Genomic DNA, 21,471 nt, shown 5'->3' on the forward strand with positions numbered 1-21,471 from the left:
AATGTGCCTATGATAAATTGCATTTTAGATTTTGCTCGATTTTAAAAACTCTTCATTTTCTTCTATTTAGACACAGAGAAAGACAGCTTGAATCCGTTACTAAGGAAGTAATTTGAGGCTCCTGGGACATGAGCAGCAAGAACTGCATAAACATTTCCAAAGAAGTATTTGCATTATTCTATTAGAGAAAAAAATAAGTCAAATAACATTGCATCTGTAAAATCTAATTTATCATGGCTGAACCAGAGTCTGGATGTAATAAATTAATCAAAAGTAGCCATGAATAGATAGATAGATAGATAGATAGATAGATAGATAGATAGATAGATAGATAGATAGATAGATCGATCTGTTTGGGAGGATGATACAGGCAGCGATATTGAAGGAAAATAAAACAAATCAGGCAATGAAAATTACATACAGTTAAAATATTTGCAGCAGTCATTTAAAAGGCATTGTTAAGTGATAATACAAATATCCTGGCTTTGATAAATTACTGAATATGTATCACTTAATTTTAACAAGCACCTGCGATTTCAATTCAGGTAATGATAATACTGAATTTCTTTTTAAAAAAAATTATTTGGGTTTTCACCAAAAAAAAAAAAATACAAATAAATCATCTTTTTTTGAAAATAGCATGGTCCCGGGTTATCACCTCTTCATACAGACACAAACTCAATTTCATGCTCATTTTTGTATTCTATTCAATATCTTGTTACTATTTTACATTTTCTACATAGTTTTTCCCCTTTAATTTTCTCAACTTCATTTTGATTATCTCATCTCAATTCAAATTATTATATTTATACTTTTGTCTGTCCTATTTCAATTTCATATTATCTTGTCTCATTAAACAAATTTTCCCCTGTAGTTACTAATTGGAGTATGACACCTTTATATCTTTTAATTTTATCCATTCAACTCTTATTTAAGCTTCAATGTATACCTTTAAGATTATAACATTCAATATAATACATAACTTCCAATTGAATTCTGCTTGGTACATTCTTAAAATACACACTATATTCTTAAAAAAAGATTTTATATATATATATGTAAATGAAGCACTCATTCCATTCCAATTCAATTCTATCATTAATATTCATTAAAATCTTAACATCTTTAACATTTCTTTTCAATTAAATATCATACTTCTTTGGGAACACTTGTAAACTTTCCATAATTAATTCTTTTGCCCGCCCCCCATATTTCTCTTCACTTATATTTTATAAATCATTAATAATTAAAATGTTCCCATCCTTTCCTAATTTAATTCTCTCATTCACTTTATTTCATTTATTTATTAACAAACATTCCACTAGATTACGATAAATATTTTATCCATCATTTCAATCATATTTTCTAAAATAATTTCTATTTGTAATATAACAATACTATCTTATGTACCTTTGCAGAATCCCTTTTACAATTAAGTTTTCACCCATTATCTCAAAACAGGCTTATACTTTCAATTCTTATACCTTTTCCCTGTTTCTCTATATCTTGCTCCAGTCCTTTGTCACTTCTTTTCCTTTCCTTCTTCCCCCTCTTCTTCTCCCCCCGCCCTTTTTAGCCCATTGTCTCTCTACTTCTAATTCTCTCTTCTGTAATCCCCTCTTCTGTTGCTGTCTAATATTATACTTATTTTTCAAACTATTCTTCTTCTTTTTTGGTTGCTTATTCAAATCTTAAACTTTTCATTCTCTTTCCCCCCTTTACTTTTTTCCCCCCACATAAAATTACTTGATCATTAAAGATGGCTTCTTCTTTGTCCCAATCTTCTTGTTTTGCAAGTCTTCCTCCTGCACATTCTTTTCTGGTTGAGTTTTTCTTTGAGGTGGCCATTTCTGACCACCACTGCAATCGCCTTCAGGAAAGGGAGTAATGGCCAGCTGAGGAGAGATGAGTCTCTCCTCAACCCTGCTGGCAGTCTCCCCCCTCTTCACCACCTCTACAGGGTGGCTTAGCCCCAAAACTAGCCGGCTCGGGGCGCTCCGGCAGCGAGCAAGGATCGAAACCGCTCAAGATCGGTCTGTCGGCAAAGGAACTCAAACCAGAAGTCCCTGAATTTCTTGACAAAGTATATATAATTTCTGAATTGAATTTCCTTCTAAAATTCTCCCCACTCCCTCCCGCAGGGATGCCAATAACTCAATAGATTGAAATGGTCCTTTCCTATAAAGATAAATAATCCAATAGTCCAAACCTGACCACTTTTTGGTAGCCTGCAGAAATTTTGCTATGAAATTTAATGCCCCAAAATACAAACATAATTTTGGTAGAAGCAAAAAGAGGTCAGTAGAAAGGCTTATCACACATGAAAAGTTTTTTTTCCCAAATCACAATCTCTGAAAATCCTAATCCCACTTATATGTATAATGACATTGCTTCACTTGCTGCAGCCATTAGTTGCCCAAAAGTACCAAAATTAAAGTATGTTTCACTCCCTAAGTAGCTGTCAAGATTTTTGACATTGCTTTCTCAGATTTGCAGAAATTGACCTAACTGTGCTATTAAGGGAAAAATATTAAACACTGTTGATTAAATAAATTATTATAGGAGCAAAGTTGTCATCTGAGTCTGCCTTTGGTTTGTGTCTTTTACATGTAGTTTTTTTTTGTTACTGATGTAACTGTAGGGAGAACAAAGTCTATAACCGAAAAATAATGTCCACATTCAGCAACTGTCCTTGGCAAAATACTGAAATTATTTTAACTGCAAACTATAGATGTCAAATATCCTGTCCATTTTCCTTTGTTAGTTGTCTTGTAGTTATTAATCTAGACACTAATCCAAAATTGATTAACTATATCTAATTAGGTAGGCATCATAAATCCTCAAACTATATGGTAAAATCAAACCTGCTACAGACCAAACCAAGCATGATACGTATTAATTCCATAATTTATCACAACATAACCAAGCAGGCTTATCAATAATTTCCTTCTTATGCAGGCTACTGTTCTACTTTATAGGCTACATTTCAACATTTGGAACTTATGTGTATTCCACAATCCTTGTGCATGTGTAGCCTGATGACGTGCAGAGGTTTTAAAATTTAGATACAATTTAGTCTACAGAAGGCAAATGAGGTTGTTCCATCATCTGTCGGTCAAATGTTGACTTAAAAACCACTACAAAAAAGAATTTCCATCTTTGCTTATAAAGTATGTAGTCAATTTCATTCTGGTAATCTCCATCTGTCAATGTCCACATGTAGAGTCCTCTTCTAGGTGGTTGAAAAAATGTAATTGCTATAAACATTTAATATGCCTGGCAGAACTGTTATTAATCTGTTTCCTGCTTCATTCCATAAAGGCATAATTTTCTCATTATTTCAGATGTTATTTACTTCGATTTTATTGTTCCAGTCTCCTATAATTAGTAAGATATATTTCTCCAGTGTTGTATCTACAAGATGCTGCAAATTGTTACAACTGTACCAACTGTATATGCTCTGTATCTGCTGTTGAAACATAGGTTAGGGTCACACTAATACTCATTGGTTTGCCTTGAATTTGATTACATCATTTTGGGGATATTTTTAAGCACTGTCTTTGATATTCCTTTTTAAAATAATGAAGGCAACTCTGTTTTGTTTTCAGTAGAAGAAGCTCCTCTGTGACTCATTTTACTCCATTTAAGTTTACTAATTCCCTTGACATTGATTCTGAATCTTGATTCATGTGTCAGCTTTGGTTTTCTCAGATGTGCCAGTACAACTACTCTAATAAAAAGAAACTTTGAGAAAATGCTTGTCTCTGTGTTTTTAATTAGAGTTGGGTTTTTCTGGAACCCTGACATTATGGTTCTAACATTCTATATACCAGCAGTAGATCTTTGCAATGCTGAATGTTATTTTGCCTCTGAGCTCACCAGCATCTATGTAGATGACATCAATATATATCCTAGTGTCTCTGTTTGGAATTATACTTAAGAGCTGAAACAATTCTCACTGAATTCTATGGTATTTACTACTAATTTATCCAAAATTGCTGCCACCTAGATGTATAGGTCAACTTAAAAAGGTCTGAGATCAACAAGTCATTTATTTAAAAAAAAACAGCTGTAATACTAGAAATTTAGTTTTGAGCAATGCTACTTAAAATCTCATTTATAGGAAGAAAAAAGTCTAAAAGTAAAAATGTATTATCCTTAACAGCACCATGAAGTTGTATGATTTGAATGTTAAAAGCAACATTAGATGTTCTTTGTCATTCTACTAAAAATTTATTGAATTGAATGATTTCATTAAAAACTGCACATGAATTGTGATAACTGCATGGATTTTCAGACCATCTCAATACTTACATCTTTGGTTCAGATAGGCAGTCCACTGTTGAAGTGAAGGAAATGCATTACTGTTCAATGCATTACCAAGTTTCCAAAATACTTTTGATTTTGAATAGAAAATAAACAGATAATTGCTAGCCACACTTAGTATCAATCTAGGATATTGAAGAAGGGAACATTGTTCTTTATAACCACACAGAAAACCTTACTCTAAAATATTTATAGACAGTGACTTAAGCCTTCAGATAGCATCAAAATGAGATTGGCAGCAAATAAATCTAATAAATAAAATGCATCTTATCTGCTTTGGCCAATAGTTCAATTCCATGTTTCGGATTTACATGTTTATACAATATGCACATATCTTTAATAGTTTACTATTTACTATTAATTCAGACAAAAAGAAAAGTGCATGGCAGATCCCTATATCCCTATATCCCTTATATAAATATTAAGATAGTTTCCAAACCTGAGCCTTGGCGGTAAATTAAAAAAGAAGAAATGGCATTAATGCTAAGCAGAGTTTTTTTTAAAAAAAAAACAAAATCAAATGAAACTTGGTGTAATCTAGGCACTTCCTGGATATTAATGGTAATTCAACGAAAGTAGGGCTATCATGTTTACAGCAGTAAACAGTAAATTAAAGATAGAACTGCAATCAACAGTCAACATAATCCCAGAACAGGGCTTTAAAATGATTATTTATTGAACAAGCTGTAATGACTTGGTTCCCACATAAATCTATATTAAAGTAGGGGCTTCATACATCATATTATCCAAGCCAAACAAATCATTTTGTGGCTTATTTTTATGCATGACACAGCCAATATCTACAAGGCAGCTTCTAAGCTGGCCAGCCAAACAGTAATGGCTTTCAGCTAAGCCTAAGGGATCCTAGGCATCTATAGAATAAACTATAAACATAGCAAAGAACTCTTAGTTCTTCCCCAGCATAACAATTTCTGGGAGTTGCTGGACAGAAATTAAAACAATGAAACTACTTAGAATCAAGTTTAATATTGATATAGAAACATATTAACTGAGCTGTTCAAGGTTTCTCTGGGAACTTGATCGGAAAAGGCTATAAATTAACATCATTTGCAGGATTCCTCCTTTCAGATGGACTGTCAGAGACTTTCTGACTATCGACAGAACACCCTCTCTTCCCTCCCCATTTTGATTCTGATGCTTCAAATATTTTCACATGCACTTTTTTCTCTATGCCATGTAAGTTTTTTTCACATGCACTTTCTTTTTCCTAATTTGGGGAACAGATTTGGAGAAGCAAAAGCCAACAGCCTTGCAACTCCAAAGAGGAACACTTGAATCTTTCCATTAACTTAACCTGAGTTGTTTATATAAAAAGGAAAGCTTCTCTCCCCAATGAATAAAATAGATTCAAGCCTTGTTCAAACCAGCGGTTACAAACTACTGCTATCAGGCTCCTTTGGAGAAAGTCCCAGACAGGAACAGCTTCCATCCATAGCACAATCACCATGTAACTGTAACACTAGTACACGCTTGGTAGTCATCACTTCAGATTGTTCAACCAGCAAAATAAAGAACGCAATAATTTGACTTTCCCTCCAAATCAAGAAAAGGTTTGGCTCCAGTGAACCAGGCCAAACAGTCTTACATTTAGTTCATATGGAGAAACATATACACAAGCCCTAAAGTAGCAAATCCAAGGAATGCAAAGAGTTGGAGTCATTTATCTTTCGCATAAAGAAAATAAAAACTCTGAACTCTCTTAGTATTAGTTAACCACTTTGAGGGAAGGGGAGAAGCATAATGTTCAGAGGTACACACAACGATTCTGCATACAGACAGGAGATTGTACAACTTGCCTCATGGTGTAACCAGAACAATCTGGAACTGAACATACTCAAAACGGTAGAAATGGTGGTAGACTTGAATAAACCCTCCCATACTACCACCTCTTACAATACTAGACAACACAGTATCAACAATAGAGACCTTTAAATTTCTAGGTTCCATTATATCACATGACCTAAAATGGCACCTAACATCAAAAATGTCATCAAAAAAGCACAACAAAGAATGTTCTTTTTGTGCCAACTCAGAAAGCTCAAACTGCCCAAGGAGCTGCTTTTACAGTTCTACAGAGGAATTATTGAGTCTATCATCTGCACCTCTATAACTGTTTGGTTTGGTTCTGCAACCCAACAGGACAGACACAGACTTCAGAGGATAATTAGGACTGCAGAAAAGACAATTACTACCAACCTGCCTTCAATTGAGGACCTGTATACTGCATGAGACAAAAAAAAAAGGCTGTGAAAATATTTACAGACCCCTCACATCTTGGACATAAAATGTTTCAACTCCTTCCCTCAAAATGACGCTATAGAGCAGTAGTCGCCAACTAGTGAGCCAGGGACCACTGGTGGCCTGTGAGAAAATTTTGGTGGTCGGCAGAGCAATGTCACCCCCAAAGCACCCCCACAAAGCAATTAATCCAGGCTGCACAGGAAGATAAGGCTGTGCCGCCCACATGGCCCGTGGGAACACAAGTCTTGCATCGCTTGCATTGCGAACAACACAAGGTAGTGAGGGGAGGGACAAAAAGGCAGAGGGGGGGAACTTGCCTCCAGGCTGCTTCTTTCTTGTTCTGCTTTTGGCTGCACACAAGGAAAGCAATAAAAGTCTTTCTTTCTCTCCTCCAAACTTTGCCAGAAATGAGTCTTTGGGACCCTGCAAGGCATCCTGCTGCAAGAGGCTGCGCCAGTGTGACAAGTCTTACAAAGATTCATTTCTGGCAGAGTTTGGGGGGAAAAAAGAAAGACTTCTGCTGCTTTCCTTGCATGAAGCCAAAAGTCTCTCTCTCTCTCTCTCTCTTTCTCTCTCTCTCTCTCTCTCACCCCGAGAACGGAGCTGGAGACGGTATCCTGCAATTCCAAATAAAGAATGATTGATGGAGTGGGGAATGGAGTGGGGAATTTTCCTGCAGACTTTTGGGGGATTTTCCCAGGGTCTCTGGTCTGCGGGATTTAAAATTATGAGTTTGATAGTCCCTGAGGTCCAAAAGGTTGGCAACCCTGCTATAGAGCACTGCACACCAGAACAACTAGACACAAGGACAGTTTTTTCCCGAAAGCCATCACTCTGCTGAACAAATAATTCCCTCAACACTGTACAACTATTTACAAAGTCTGCACTACTATTACTGTTAATCTTTTCATCACTCCTTATCACCCATCCCCTCCCACTTGTGACTGTATGACTATAACTTTGTCGCTTGTATCCTTACGATTTATATTGACTGTTTCCTAATATGATTTGATTGCTTATTGTACCCTATGACTATCATTAAGTGTTGTACCTTTTGACTCTTGATGAATGTATCTTTTCTTTTATGTATACTGAGAGCATTTGCACCAAGACAAATTCCTTGTGTGTCCAATCACACTTAGCCAATAAAGAATTCTATTTTATTCTATTCTATTCCTCTGAAAGATACAACTATCCAGTTGGCTATTGTGCAGCATCTAATGTACAGAATCATATGGGAACTCAAAGCATAGAAACATATTCTATTTTGCTATTGAAACAGTAAGTCTGATAATCATGCAACAGCATATTCCTTTTGGACAAATTCTGTTTTTCAGCTTCCACATGCTATAGGAGAGGCTCCAGAGGATCAGCACCATTAAAGCTATTAAAAGAGAGCTTTCATCTGAATACAGAAATGGCACCACAAAGAATACTGTATGAGACTGCAGAAAAGAAATGAAAGCAAACAATGAGGGATGCAAATGATGCTTTGAAGGAACCTAACATTAATAACATTAAGATCAACAATGAGTTATTTAAATAAATTAACAGAAAAATTACTAAGAACATTGGAAAGCTGGATGATATAAGACTCAAAATAGATCTAAGAAATAGCTTAAATGAAAAGTTAATGCCTCAAATGTATCTTTGTGCAGAAGACTAGGAAACATTTTCAGGAATGAAATACTATATATGAAAATGGGGCAAATTGAATTTGAGGTTGATGAATATGATTGCAAAGGGATCTTCAAGGCATGAGAAAAAAGATGGTGGTTTGCAATCCATTTACCAGGACAGAAAATCTGAATGGCGTGTGAAAAACAGACAAGGGAAACCTTCAGTTGTTAACAACCTTTTTTTTGGATGGGTTGCCACCATCTAGGTCAAGAAGGCAGAACTAGGCAGCTTCCCTTGTAAGGAGAACAGACAAATTACCAAGAATGTAAAGCTCTTAACAGCTACTTACAGCCACAAATCAAAATTTTCAGAGTCTACTATTACCAGATTTATTAAAACGGAAAAGGGAATTAGATTACAGAAATACTGGCAACTGGATATATTTACTTTAGCACTCAAATTATCTTTAAATTCATTTCTTGACATTCTCTTTGACAACCTGTTATGCACTGGGAAAATATCTACCTGTACTCGTGATACAGGAAGAACATGCAGATAATTTCTACTTGTAATATTCTTTTCCTATCCTCTTTCACAGTCTCTTAGCCAGCCATTACAAGCATTTTGACAAAGTAAATGAAAATCTCCTGAGCAAACTTATTTCAATTATGAAAGATTTTTTAATTGGATCAATAATTAGTAACCAGTAAGAATGCAAAGTGTAAAATAAATGGACAATAGAGTTCCCCAGTGCTCCTTAATTGTAAATGATTTGCAATTCAAGGTAAGCAGAAGCTATATTTTCTAACACCAATTAATGTAGGATGATTAATGAGACAACAACAATTCCCAAATGATCTCTCCACATTGGAAGAATTTAAAATAAATAAGCATAAAATGGCAAACGTATAAACAAGTACAATTGGAAGCACAAAAAATCTAACTTGTGATTGAACCTGGTAGTGACTGTTCAGATCTTGCCATTCCTATAGATAGCTCAATAAAATACTCATCCAATGCATAACTGTTGGAAAGAAGGCCATTAAAAATTAAAATGTTCATATTGTGATGTTATAAACAAGTGCTAGATGCAACCACACTTTGAATAAGTAATACAGTTCTGATTGCATCTCAAAAATGTTATGTTAAATTGTGCTTGAATACGTGGGGAAAAGTTCATTCAATTTGATATCCAAATCCAAGTTCATTACATAAACTTGTACAATGGGAGGTTCAAGACAGAAGAGTTGTCACTGTTCATATTGCCAGTATGTGATAGAGAATTCTAGTTTACAAACCTAAACTGTGAAATTCATTGCTGCAAGATGTAGAGATGGCCACCAAATTGCTTGGATTTAAAGAGTATTAAGTAATTTATGACCATAAAAGTGAGTACTGTATGCTATTAAGCATGATGATTACACATTATTTCCAAGATTGGAGACAGCACAAAGAATTTAGGCAGAAATTCCTAATTCCTAGTACAACTGCATTTTTGTGTTGCTTGTGCAAATCTCAAAGGCATTTACTGGCTGCTCTAGGAATAAAATGCTGGACATCAGCCTCTTCTATTCTTATGGCTCTGTGCAAAGAGAATAAATTCATGAATTTTACCATTATATGATAGATAATATTTTACCATCATATTATAGATATTATTGTAATGGATAGAAGTGTAAACTGCCTCTGTCAAATTTTGCTAGTCATAAAATCAATACAAAGATTTAGACAAAACTATTCGCCTACCATGAGAATAACACTGCATAAAAAATGAAAAATGAATGCCGTTCATCCCACTGTGAGATATATTGCTCTTTGCATCTGCTGCACACTGCGTAATCTGTACATTACAGTTCAATAATGACACATTAATTCTACAAAAAAGATAAGACTGAAGAAAACAAAGTAATTATTGCTCTCTCTTAAACCTTTTCTCTAACATTTGATGAAATGTTTAAAGAAATCTAGACACAGGGACCTTCTAGCTATTAATTTCATATCAGACTTTATGGGAAAGGTTATTCAGAAGGTGACTCAACTGCTACTCCAGGTGGCCATGATGGAGACCGATGATATAGACCTTCTTCAGTTGAGTTTCAGGCTAGGACACAGTACAGAGGTAGCATTGATCATTCTCGTGGAACACTTCTGCCAGAACTAGAATAGGGTTAGTGCTATTGTCTTAGTTCTCCTTGATGCCTCAGGGATTTTTGATACTATTGATCTGGATTGCCTATTGGGAGTAGGGGTGAAGGTGGGAACTGTTCCATGATAGTTCTGCTCTTTTCTATGTGGATAGACCCAACTGATATCAACAGTGAAGGAGACATCAAAGCTAAGGCTCTTAACCTGTGATGTGCCTCAAGCATCAATACTGTCATCACTTCTATTTAATTTCTACATGAAGCTATTGGGTGAGGCTATCTAATAATTTGAATCAAATATCAATAATATGCTGGTGATACCAGTTTTATGTCTTAATTCCAGGCCATCCCAGTGATTCTGGAATCTGGAGACTTCAGGGCTCTGAATGATACAGAACAGACTTAAATTCAATCCTAGCAAGACTGAGAGAGGATGGGGATACTTTAACTTCTTGTCCCAGAAATTTTCATCTTTAGTCCTAGATGAGTAGTATTTCCTCATTTGAGATGTGTATGTAGCTTAGGAATTTTTCTGGATTGTCAGAGCCTTAGCTTTAAGGGAAGGAAGGTCTTTGCACAGTTTCTTCTATTGCACCAGTTGCCCTCACTTCTAGATTGGGGAGGCTCTCCCGATGGTCAGTCACCCTAGTCACTTCATGTGCCTAGGTAATACCCTATTCCATGAAATGCATTGGTTGCCAATTAGCTTCTCAGTGCAATTCAATGTGCTGGTTACCATTTGCAAAAATCCTTCAAGACTTAGATAGAGCCTGGCTATCTGAGGGATTGCCTATTTCCAATAATTTCTACGTTTGTATGATTGGACAAAATTGGCATGCTTTGGGTCCATCAATTAAGCAAGGTCACCTGATGATCATCTAGGACAGGGGTCCCCAAACTTGGCAACTTTAAGACTTGTGGACTTCAACTCCCAGAATTCTCCAGTCAGCCACAAGTCTTAAAGTTGCCACGTTTGGAGACCTCTGATCTAGGAAGTTTACTCTCTGGAAGAGCATTCCTGAAGAAATTCATATTGTGTTTTTTTTAATCAGTCTTTGAAATCAGTTTTCCTCCCATGTCTTAGATTTGGGTGGATAGTGGATTTCCTTTTGGAATCAATGCAGCTACTTTTTAAAATTATTTCCCATTTTTAATATTATACACTGCCCAGTGGCCCTCTATATTTGATAGATACATTTTCCCCATATATATCTTAACTGGCTATTAGCAGACATGATTTTTAGCTGTTAGTCAAAACCTGATATTCAAAGTCTCCCAACTTAACTTACATGAGGGGGGTCAATCAGAAGAACTTCCTCAAATGTAGATAATAAGCAAATATAAATTCTATTTTTAAAAAATTCCAGGTGCTTCTGCTTCTCTGTTTTTACTTTTTCACCGATTATTGACAACATCAGCCAGACGAGTTACAACTTTATCAAACCTTTACTCTGATTTGTGAATTTAGTCTTATGTCTTCCTGTCTTGTTGTTAAATCATATATTGATCTATCTTTAACCAATTGTATATACATTTCTATAAATAAAGTTAAGCAATTCTAAATTATTACAAATATACCTAAAACATTAATTCTTTAGCAATTGTCTAAGCCTGGGATTTGTTATTCATTAAATTAAGACAAGAAGGGAAAAAAATGAATCTGCAGAAAAACAAAACTTGATTTGATTCTAACTTAGTTGTAAACTAATATAGTAACATCTTACCTATAATGCTTTACAATAGATGGCTCTACAATATTCTGAATCACAAAGTAACCAATCTTATTTTAGCCTGATTTGTCATGTGAACCCAGCTGATACGATTAGCTAATGTTCTATTACATCATACAAATATAGAAAATAGGGTTAATGAAATAAACGAAGTGTTTCAATAAGCCATTGGTAAATGTATCTTGTGAACACAATCATTATATTAAAAATGCTTGGACAAAGTACCCGTAGGAAAGAAATAGTACTTTATCCAACTGAAGAATGGAAAAATTTGCCAGAAAATAAAATTAGATTAGGTTTTCACATTTTTTTACTTACAAGTCTAGAAGGCACTGGTATTAAACTGTGAAAAGGGAGCTACCCTTTTTTTCTATTTGTCTCATTTAAAGACAAAGATCTAAACTAAATGTTACAAATCCTCATGAGTAAATGGCTATTTTTCCAAATGAAAAACAAATCTTAAATATCACAATCTGGAGGTAAGAAATGTGAGTGCTTGTTTTTTCCCAGTCTCACTAATAAAATATCAAGATTTTACATCACATTTTAAAATTTATTCAATATACTGAAAGTCTACTTTTCAAAGATCTAACCTTAATAATAAAGCTTTCACACAATAAAAGATATAAAAACATTTAAACATGTAAACTTGTGCTGAAAAACTGTATTGTCATTCAGAAAGTAAAAGTACATTTAAAGTTTAAAGAACTTTATAAAACTTATTTGAAATACTTCTACTTTCTATTCCTCTGCAGCCAACTGCACAATTCTAAGTCTTTTTAAAAAAAAAAAAACAGATATGGATGCATTCATTTAATGCCTTCAATATAGCACATTCTCATATACCCTTACATGCATTCATAATCTGAAGAGACTGAAATCCAGTTCGCAGCTCAAAACAAATTGTTCTCTTGCTCTTTGTTTTATAGTTGTAATTTTTGCAATATTTTGAAGTACTTTGTCTAAGAATATTGTTCTTCATTTTAAACATCCAAGCTAAACAATATAAAATGCAATGTCAGGATAAAGCTTAATCTGATGTTTTGTCCCTTTTAGCTCAATAGACTGTTGACAGTACAAGGTAAGGGCTGACAGTAATGGATTTGATTATCAGCACCGTATCTTTAATAATTGAAATGTTGTTAGCTCTACAGACAAGTAAGAATGTTTTTAGCACATCGATTTTTAAGCTAGCAATGATCATTTAAACAAGCAAGCAACAAATCATATACCAGCCATAATTCTCATCTTGCAGTTTACTGTAAAGAAAACTGTCTGATGCCCATTCTTTCCAAAGCAGACTAATGGCCAAAAAACTTGGCTACAAAGCAGAAATCTCCATCCAGCAGTTCCAGAAAGTCTTTAAATATTCCAATCAACAGGTAGCCTTATATGCTGAATCCTTAAAACCCCATTGCAGGCCCATTCCACATAACAATGCCTCAATGACATTTGCCTAGCAAACGCTTTATTTCAGGAAATGGTCTGTGCATGTCTCCCTGATTAAAAATCTTACATCAGCACTTTAAACTCCTTTTTCAAGAGAACTCCCCAGATACCACAGAAAGAAAGAAAATAAATCCAAACAAATGAAAACAGCTTTATGACAGGAAAATAACTTGAACTGACAGCAGCAATCATAAGAAAGAAAGCAAACATATATGTAAAGATAGGTTATTATATCTCTTTCAATATTATTCAGAGGGAAGGAAATGTATCATATATCCTAGCAAAAATCAACGGGAATTATATTCTATTCCACTTACTTTGCCTGCCCTAAAGTGGAACTTCTGAAGTTAAAGAAAGATCCCATTCTGGGGAAGAAGGAATAGAATTTCCAAGGCTAATGGCACTGACAGATTCAGACTCAGAAGCAGGTAAGAATAGCCAGGCTGAATCAGGCCAAATGCCCTTTGGATCAAGCATTCTGATATGCCCACCCTACCAATCAGGTCCATACTAAAGGGAAATCCACAACAGGATTAGGATGCGCTAGCACCCTCCAATTGATGTTTCTACCTACTGATACCTATTGAGAGAGACACAGGGCCTCATAATACACAGTCATCATCGTTATCCATGGACCTTTTTAATTGGTTTTCTTTTTTAAAGTTTTTCAAACTGGGATCCCCCATCTCCCACGGTTTGTGGTAGAGAATTCTGTAGTTTAACTGCACACTCCTTCAAGCAATTTCTTTTTCTGTCTGAATCTCAAAGTATTCAGTTTCAGGGTGGGGAGAATTCTAATGTTAGGAGAACAACAAAAATCCCTATTAAATCTCTTTGTACTGTGCCTAACTTCATATGTGCTATCAAGTCTCCTTTTGCTTAAAATCTAAAATGGTGTAGCTTTTTTTCACTGGGGTCAATCACTGAGCCTTTTGACTGCTCTAATTCCACAATATCCTCTTAAATGTCAGGACCAGAAGTATAAGCAGCATTCCAAGTATGGTCACAGCGACAGGAGTAGACAAAGACATTGTAGCATTTTCAGTTCCTTTTCCAAAGATCTTTACATACATAGTGGAATTCACTCTTTCGCAGAAGCTGTACATTGGATCAATGTTTTTGCCACAGCCTCAAGATTTCCTTCCTGATCAGATGGACATTCTTGCCCCCTCAGCTAGTGAAACACGAATGGTTTGGCCAATCTCTTGTACATGTTCTTACTTACACCGAACCTGCTTGTTCTCCTGGTTGGAGACTCCTTTCCAAGGTCTTATTTTATTTTTTTATTTTTTTGGGGGGGAACGACACGGGTCTCTTTTTCGTTTAACTATCCAAAATAAGTTAGTCAAGTTAACAAACCTGGAGAACTTGATTACTCTCCTGTGAAATGTCTACTTCAACAGATCAAAAGAAATGAAGTCTTTAATTTGCTACCTTCCCATCTAAAACCAGGCTTGTTTCTGTCCCTCTGGAGAGAAGGAGTGACAGAAGGCCAGAGGTAGCAGGCAGGCACTCAGTAAGTTGACTGTCTTCTCTACACAGTCTCCTCTCAATCTTCCACCCAAGCCAGGAGGACATAGACACATATACCCACCGATATAATGTATCTGTTAATGGGCTTCCCCGGGCAAAAGATGCTACTAACCAGTTTCCCTTATCAATACAGCAAAATGTTCGTGTTTATGAAACAGAGAGCCCCCCACACACACACATACACACTAACAAGCAGCAAAAGCAGCCTAAGTCTTTGAATCCATAAGTCCCCCCACCCCCGTTTCCTCCTGGTTACGGAAGGATAAACATAAGCAAGCCGCGGGGTGAGTGGGGGGGAGGACAGTACCAGGATCGGGGCCGCTCGCGCAGAGCCAGCCCGAATGCGGGGAATGGTCAGCAGCCCCTGTTCGCCACCGCTCCCGCCAGCTGGCAGGAGGAGCGAGAAGGGCGCCGAGCGAAGTCCGAACCGGGTGCAAGAAGGCGTCCCGCAGCCGTTCGCATCTGTTGCTGCTCCAAAGGAGGCAGGAGGTCGGCGGCCCTTTTCGACTCCTTCACAATCTCCGTGTGCCGGCTCTCCGGCCCAGATACAGGCAGGAGCGAGGAGCCTGGCTTCTTACCTGAAGCGACTCGTTAGCCATCTCCGCCTCTCGTTTCCCGCCAAGTCTCAGCTGGCTTCCTCCTCTTTCGCGTTGTTCCTGGGGAAGCGGCTGATCCCCGGGGCGCCCTTACAGCTCCAGCCGATCCGCCATCCTCTCCTCCGCCGCTGGTTGGCGGGGCGTATAGGGAGCCGTTGAGCCCCACAAGGGGGCGGTCCACCCACCCACAAACAAGCGGAGCCCGAGCGGACCAAAGGAAGGAGGACTACGAAAGCTTCACTTAAAGCTGCAGCTTTGGCTCCGGCGGGCGGGCGGGCAGCTGTCTTCAGTGGCGGCGATGGCTGCAGGAACAGCAGCGGCAGAGGCTCCGTCTCCCTTCGGCCGGAGTGCTTGTGAGCGGCACAGAAACGCCCTCCCTTCTCCTGACCCGAGTACAGTCTGTGCCGCTCGCTCTTATTGTTGCTGCGGCGTCGGCCGCGCTGGCTCGCTCCCTCCCAGCGCCCAACTTGCCGGGCTGGTCACGTGAGCGGGGGAGTTGCGAGCGGAGTGGAGTCGGGAGAAGCGGTGGGGCGAGGACGAGGCGGAGAGGCGATGGTGGCTGCGGCGAGCTTCGGGTGGGAGCTGACCTAGACGGCTGCAGGGGGCTACAGCTTTGCGGCTTGCTTGCCGCAGCTGCAAGAGCGGCAGCCGTGCGCTTTCTAGGCCGCCTTCTTTCCTTTTTCGGAAAGGAGAGAGCAAGAGGGAGGAAGGGCTAAAAGGAGGAAACTGGACCCCATTGTTTTCCTTCGCTTGTGCTTCGCAGAGACTGGGCTGGGGGCAGCTCTTTTCTCTCCTCTAAGGACAAGGCGAGGCTGCTTTGGACATTGGGTTTTGGAGAGGGAGGCCTGGCCTTCCGTTTAGAGGCTCCCCCGTGCAAGCCGCCTTTTCTCTCCGCTGCCTGCTCGCCAGCCCAAGAGTTCAAACCTGGACCTACCATTAGGAGGAAGAAGAATAAAAGAGCTATTTGAAGAGTAATTTTAAAAATACCTCAAATTCTGTTTAAATGTATGTTTTGGTAAGAAAAGCAGTTACGGACTTTTCTGCCCTAGAAAGTTCTCTTATGGGAGAAGCCCTGATGGATCAGGTGCTGCTAGATGTGGGCGGCGGCGCAGTATTTGGGGAGCTACATTTCAACGTCGCTGCTACTCTCCTAACAGTTTTTCTTTTTTCTACAGATCCGTAACGGAGGAGTTGCCACCCATCTTTTTGGAACACCGTTCCACTTCCTTTATCGAATTCTTTGGTTGCACTTTATTAATCAAATGCCTCTCAGAGTAACTCAAGGATATATACAGTAGTGCAAAATGCCCCTGGAAAATAACATTGTGCCTCGAGTGCTGTTTTATTTGAACCATTAGGCCACCCCTGACTCCTCTCAATTTTAGCCCAGTCATACCTCAGCTCCCCTCCCCAATGTTTGCTAAAATGGCCTTTCACAAGAGAAAAAAAGGGCAGCAGCCTCATTGTACCCTCTTATTCTAAACTCTGTAACGGTGGTGAAAAGGGGGTTTATAGTATATCTATAAAAACGTTGAATTTATCAATACTTGTAACACTATATCCCTATATCCACTTTTCATCTGACAGAATCACTGGTTTTGATCTGCCTGGCTTTGGTTGAAATTGAACAGAATTAGGTGCGATAAGGGAAGATACTACAAGGATACCTGAAGAAGTGCCTCTGCTCTTTATCAGTGGGGATGGAAAGATTCCTCTTGTTGTGATTGTTGTGCTGATATGCAAACTATTAAACATATTGTGCAAGATTGGCCATGAAGTGTGTTCTCTGGTTCCCTAGTTCTAGAAGATCTACAATGAAGCAACTCGGAGGCAATTACCTAAATAGCTGACTTGGACAAACAGTTATGAGGCCACTGCCATACCCCCATAGAAGTTTTACTTATAATTATGTGGATTGTGTATATGTGTTTATTTTTCTTTTGTCATGTACTCATCATACGCTAAATAATAGTAATAACTGGCTAGGCCATGGCTATTTGTAGTAAGTGCTCCATTGTCTCCTTGTCTTTCAAAACATTGGATCCTTGGCCCAAATAATCCCAAATCTTTCAAACTTCTCCAGGTCCATTTTTCCCCCTGGGGTAGTAATAATGATAATTATACTTAGTGTATTCTTACAACAAATGCAGTAAAGGTAGATTAAAATTATGTACAACAGTAAACAGTAACACAATAATTTACATATTTCATTATAAATAGTTCCTAATGATAGGAAATCTATATTATAAATCAGTAGTCCCCAATCTTTCTGGCACCAGGGAAGTTTCACGGAAAATAATTTTTCCTTGGGGGGAGAATGGTTTCATGTGCAACCTAGATCCTTTGCATGTGCAGATGAAGGTTCACTTGCATTTGCACAGCCCAGTTCCTTACAGGCTACAGGCCAGCACCATTCTGCAGCCCAGGGGTTGGTGGTGGTGGGGAGTTGCTATAAATTATAGAGTATAATGGAAAAGAAGGCTTTTCTACCTTCACAGAATTCCTGCAAAAATTGAGGTATGTGTGTTATTAAACTTCAAGGGAATGAGCCCTTATTTAAAGGAGATGATTCCAGGAATAGAACCTAAATGGGAAAAGGCTCTAAAATGTAAAGTAATCAGTTTAACATGAAGCAAAACTAATCAACTTCGATTGCATGATTTAGCCAAGTACAGGGGTTCATGAACTGTAATCAAGCTATTAAAATAACTTGCATTCAGTCAACACATATTTGTAGGATTACAACCTGCACATATAATACATATGTTTAATTTCTGCATAACACTATACATTCCGATCCGTTCATTAATTAACATCCTACCTTGAAAACAAAAAGCAGAGGTTGTATTTGACTCAAAAGGACAGGCTGCCAGGAAACAAATTCCTAATCCACAAACAAGTTTATTCTTCATTTTGCATTCTGGTTTTATGATTAATATTTAAAGTAATCATACTGAACACTTCACAAATATATGCAAGGCTAATGTGTCAGATCAGGGGTTGGGAACTATGGCCCTTTTATGACATGTGGACTTCAGGTTGAAATCCACAAGTCATAAAGGGGCCATAGCTCCCACCTCTATGTTAGATGATTAACAATTTTGGTTTGCTTCTTTTAATTACAGTGACCAGTTACAGGAGGGTCTTTGCTTAAATCAGATGAGGCTTTTAATTTTTATTATGGATGAATGTCTTGGGGGTAAGAAAATGGATTTCTTATCACCTCTTGTCTTTGCCACCATCAATTAAAAAAAACACTATATAAAATACAGTTGCGGGGGAAATACATTGTTCCATCTCCTTGGTGAACCGATTGATTCAACATTTGAAAGAGGGCTGATCCAAAAATCCGAGGCAAATCTACATTAACCACTAATGTAGATTTGAACAATAAGATTTGCCTAAAAGCATTTATAGCAGTGTATTTGCCCATATTTATTGTCATAGAAATGTAGTGTATGATACAAGAATATATTTATATAATTTCTTATATACTATTAACTGTCAAAATCAGTTCACTCATAATTGTATATAAAGGCCTCTTCATTTTTAAAAGGAAAGTTGATAATTACCAAGGTTGTGGTCTAGCTTAGGAAATTGAAAAACTTTCCAGCAGAAGGTAATGGCAAACTACTAATATACTGTTGCCAAGAAAACTGCATGGATGTATCCACTGAGTCATTAAGTTCAACTTAAAAGAGGCATAAGGAAGTTATCAAAACCTTTGTCATAAGTACAGAACTAAGTTTCTTACTACACTGTCTCAAAACTGCTGATCTTCAGGATTTTCTATAAATAGACAACTGAGGCAACACATTTGCTATGAATTATTTTGGTTCACTCATACCATGAAGGTTTCAAGTCTTTTGAAAAGTCATCCTCATTTCAGTAGAAATTTCAACACTTCATTTTATCTGAACTATTAGAAAACAAATGAATTATATGGAGTATGCAATGTACTGTATATATGTAAATCTAAAATATGTACTTTTCTAGATATGTTATTTTAGTATACCGAACCAGTCATATATCCATTACCACAAATCAAATCCATATTGTATCATATCTACTTGTAAAATTTATTTTTATCTTGATGTATTTCTGTATGGTCACAATTTGACTTGTAGTAAAGTAGTAAAATGCAGTATTGTAGCTTACAGTAAAGCAGAGTATAGCACTATTTTATAGCAAAAAATAAATGCAATAGCTGCAGAATAAAATAGCTGTAAAGATGTTCAATAACATACAACATCTCAAAGGGCTTATTGAAAAATTGTTTACATGAACATTTCAAATATGGACAGAAATAACACATCCACATTGTGTGGATAAATAAATAGATTTATTTCATTGTGTTTATATCTCTTTTGTGCTATCTTCACATAATTTTCAGGTTAAGTAACAGCTCTTATCCCTACAATTAAAACTAGTAATTGCCTTGAAAGTTCTAGGCCACTTGAAATAATTTTATCTTTTACCTCTGAAAGTAGACTTGAGATACAGAAGCAAACTGCTCAGTAGTATGTTCATGGAACTCTTCCAAAAGTTTAATTGCTTCCGTCCTGTTGCAAGTGGCAAAATAAAATGATTTCCCTGATCTTAAACTCTTTTATAATCTTTCTGATCTGATGTATTTTTTAAACTAATCCAATTCTTTTTGACAGTCTTATTTTGCTGCTTTAATTTCCATTTCTTTACAAATTATCTTGGGACTGAAAGCAGGAAGGGAAACGTGTAAAATAAACACAATCGTATGCATAGTGTTCTGACTCAAAATTTCTGAACTGTTCAGGAGCACATTAGAAATATAACAATAACTCTGAGAAAGGTAACTATAATGTTCTATTGCAGTTTTAATTGTAAAGAGGCAGCTATTATGTCAGAAAAAAACAGCAGAGGCCCTTGATAACGTATAGAGAATGAAGCCAAATTCCGGCGTATCTCAAGCTGTACTCCAAGCATACTGCTTTAAGGAGACAGAATTGATAGTCACCTAACAGTTGGGTTGGAAATATATAAACCAGGATAGACATTTAATACTGTCTCAAAGGGAATGCTAAAATTGTAATTGGGTGTGGTTCCTCAAATGGCCATAAGATGGAGCCAGAAACCTGGGTTGTTCTGTTGTTAGTTGCTAGTTGCTAGATGTTCTGATGTTCTGCTAGATGTTCTTGGTTCCTGCATTTTGACTATTGCTGATCGTCGTCCTTCCTGGATTGCTGTAAGCCTGTTACTGAACTGTGTATGATACTAGACTTTGTTATTTGGATTATCCCTTGGCTGAAAACTGACTACTTTAACCGTGTATGACTTGGACTGGTTGTTGGAATTTGCTTCATCGTTTACTGGAAGTAAAACCTACATTTTACTATTCAGTGTATGGTTGCTGGTCGTGTGTTATTCAACATCACTCTCACTACGTCTCCCTGTGTGCACTCATTCTCCTAACGGGGAATTACCTCAACAGACAGCAACTGTAGAACATATATTAAAATACATGCCTCCACCCAGTTAATCAATTGTCCCAATCAATAGTAGCCCTCTTATGTAGAATAATCTTTCAATTGTTTACTCAAAATCAATCCAAATTATTTGCAAACTACCACAGTCCAGGATATAGGAAAGCTAAAGAAGTGTAGGAAAAAAAATATCTGAAATTTCTCTGCTCTTTGAAGATTAGTGACAGCACATATCTTAGGAAGGAACAAAAGAGTATAGGTACAGCTGCATATGATTGTTATAGTAACAGACATAGATTTAAAGATTTTTTTTTCTTTGTGTATGTTGAATGACATGCCCCCACCATCCTCA

General features: G+C 37.1%; 1 protein-coding gene and 1 long non-coding RNA gene across 3 annotated transcripts in view; one reads left to right on the forward strand and one right to left on the reverse strand.

The window, feature by feature from the left end:
* The window catches only part of PKN1 (protein kinase N1), a 74,741-nt gene extending 58,959 nt beyond the window's left edge, over window positions 1-15,782 (reverse strand). For both annotated transcript variants that reach the window (XM_087924658.1, XM_026696262.2), the window contains exon 1: window positions 15,643-15,782. In XM_087924658.1, coding sequence (XP_087780784.1) covers window positions 15,643-15,663 — 21 coding nt within the window. In that variant the 5' untranslated portion in view covers window positions 15,664-15,782. The remainder of the gene's footprint in view (window positions 1-15,642) is intronic.
* Window positions 15,783-16,223: 441 nt separating this feature from the next.
* On the forward strand, window positions 16,224-21,035 carry LOC148126971 (uncharacterized). The gene is made up of 2 exons (XR_015741773.1): window positions 16,224-16,675; window positions 16,836-21,035. It is a non-coding gene; the product is annotated as an uncharacterized LOC148126971 (long non-coding RNA).
* The last annotated feature ends 436 nt before the right edge of the window (window positions 21,036-21,471 follow it).

This window comes from Pseudonaja textilis, chromosome 2 (assembly GCF_049901715.1).
Source record: "Pseudonaja textilis isolate UNSWEBS1 chromosome 2, rPseTex1.2, whole genome shotgun sequence".
NCBI lineage: Eukaryota > Metazoa > Chordata > Lepidosauria > Squamata > Elapidae > Pseudonaja > Pseudonaja textilis.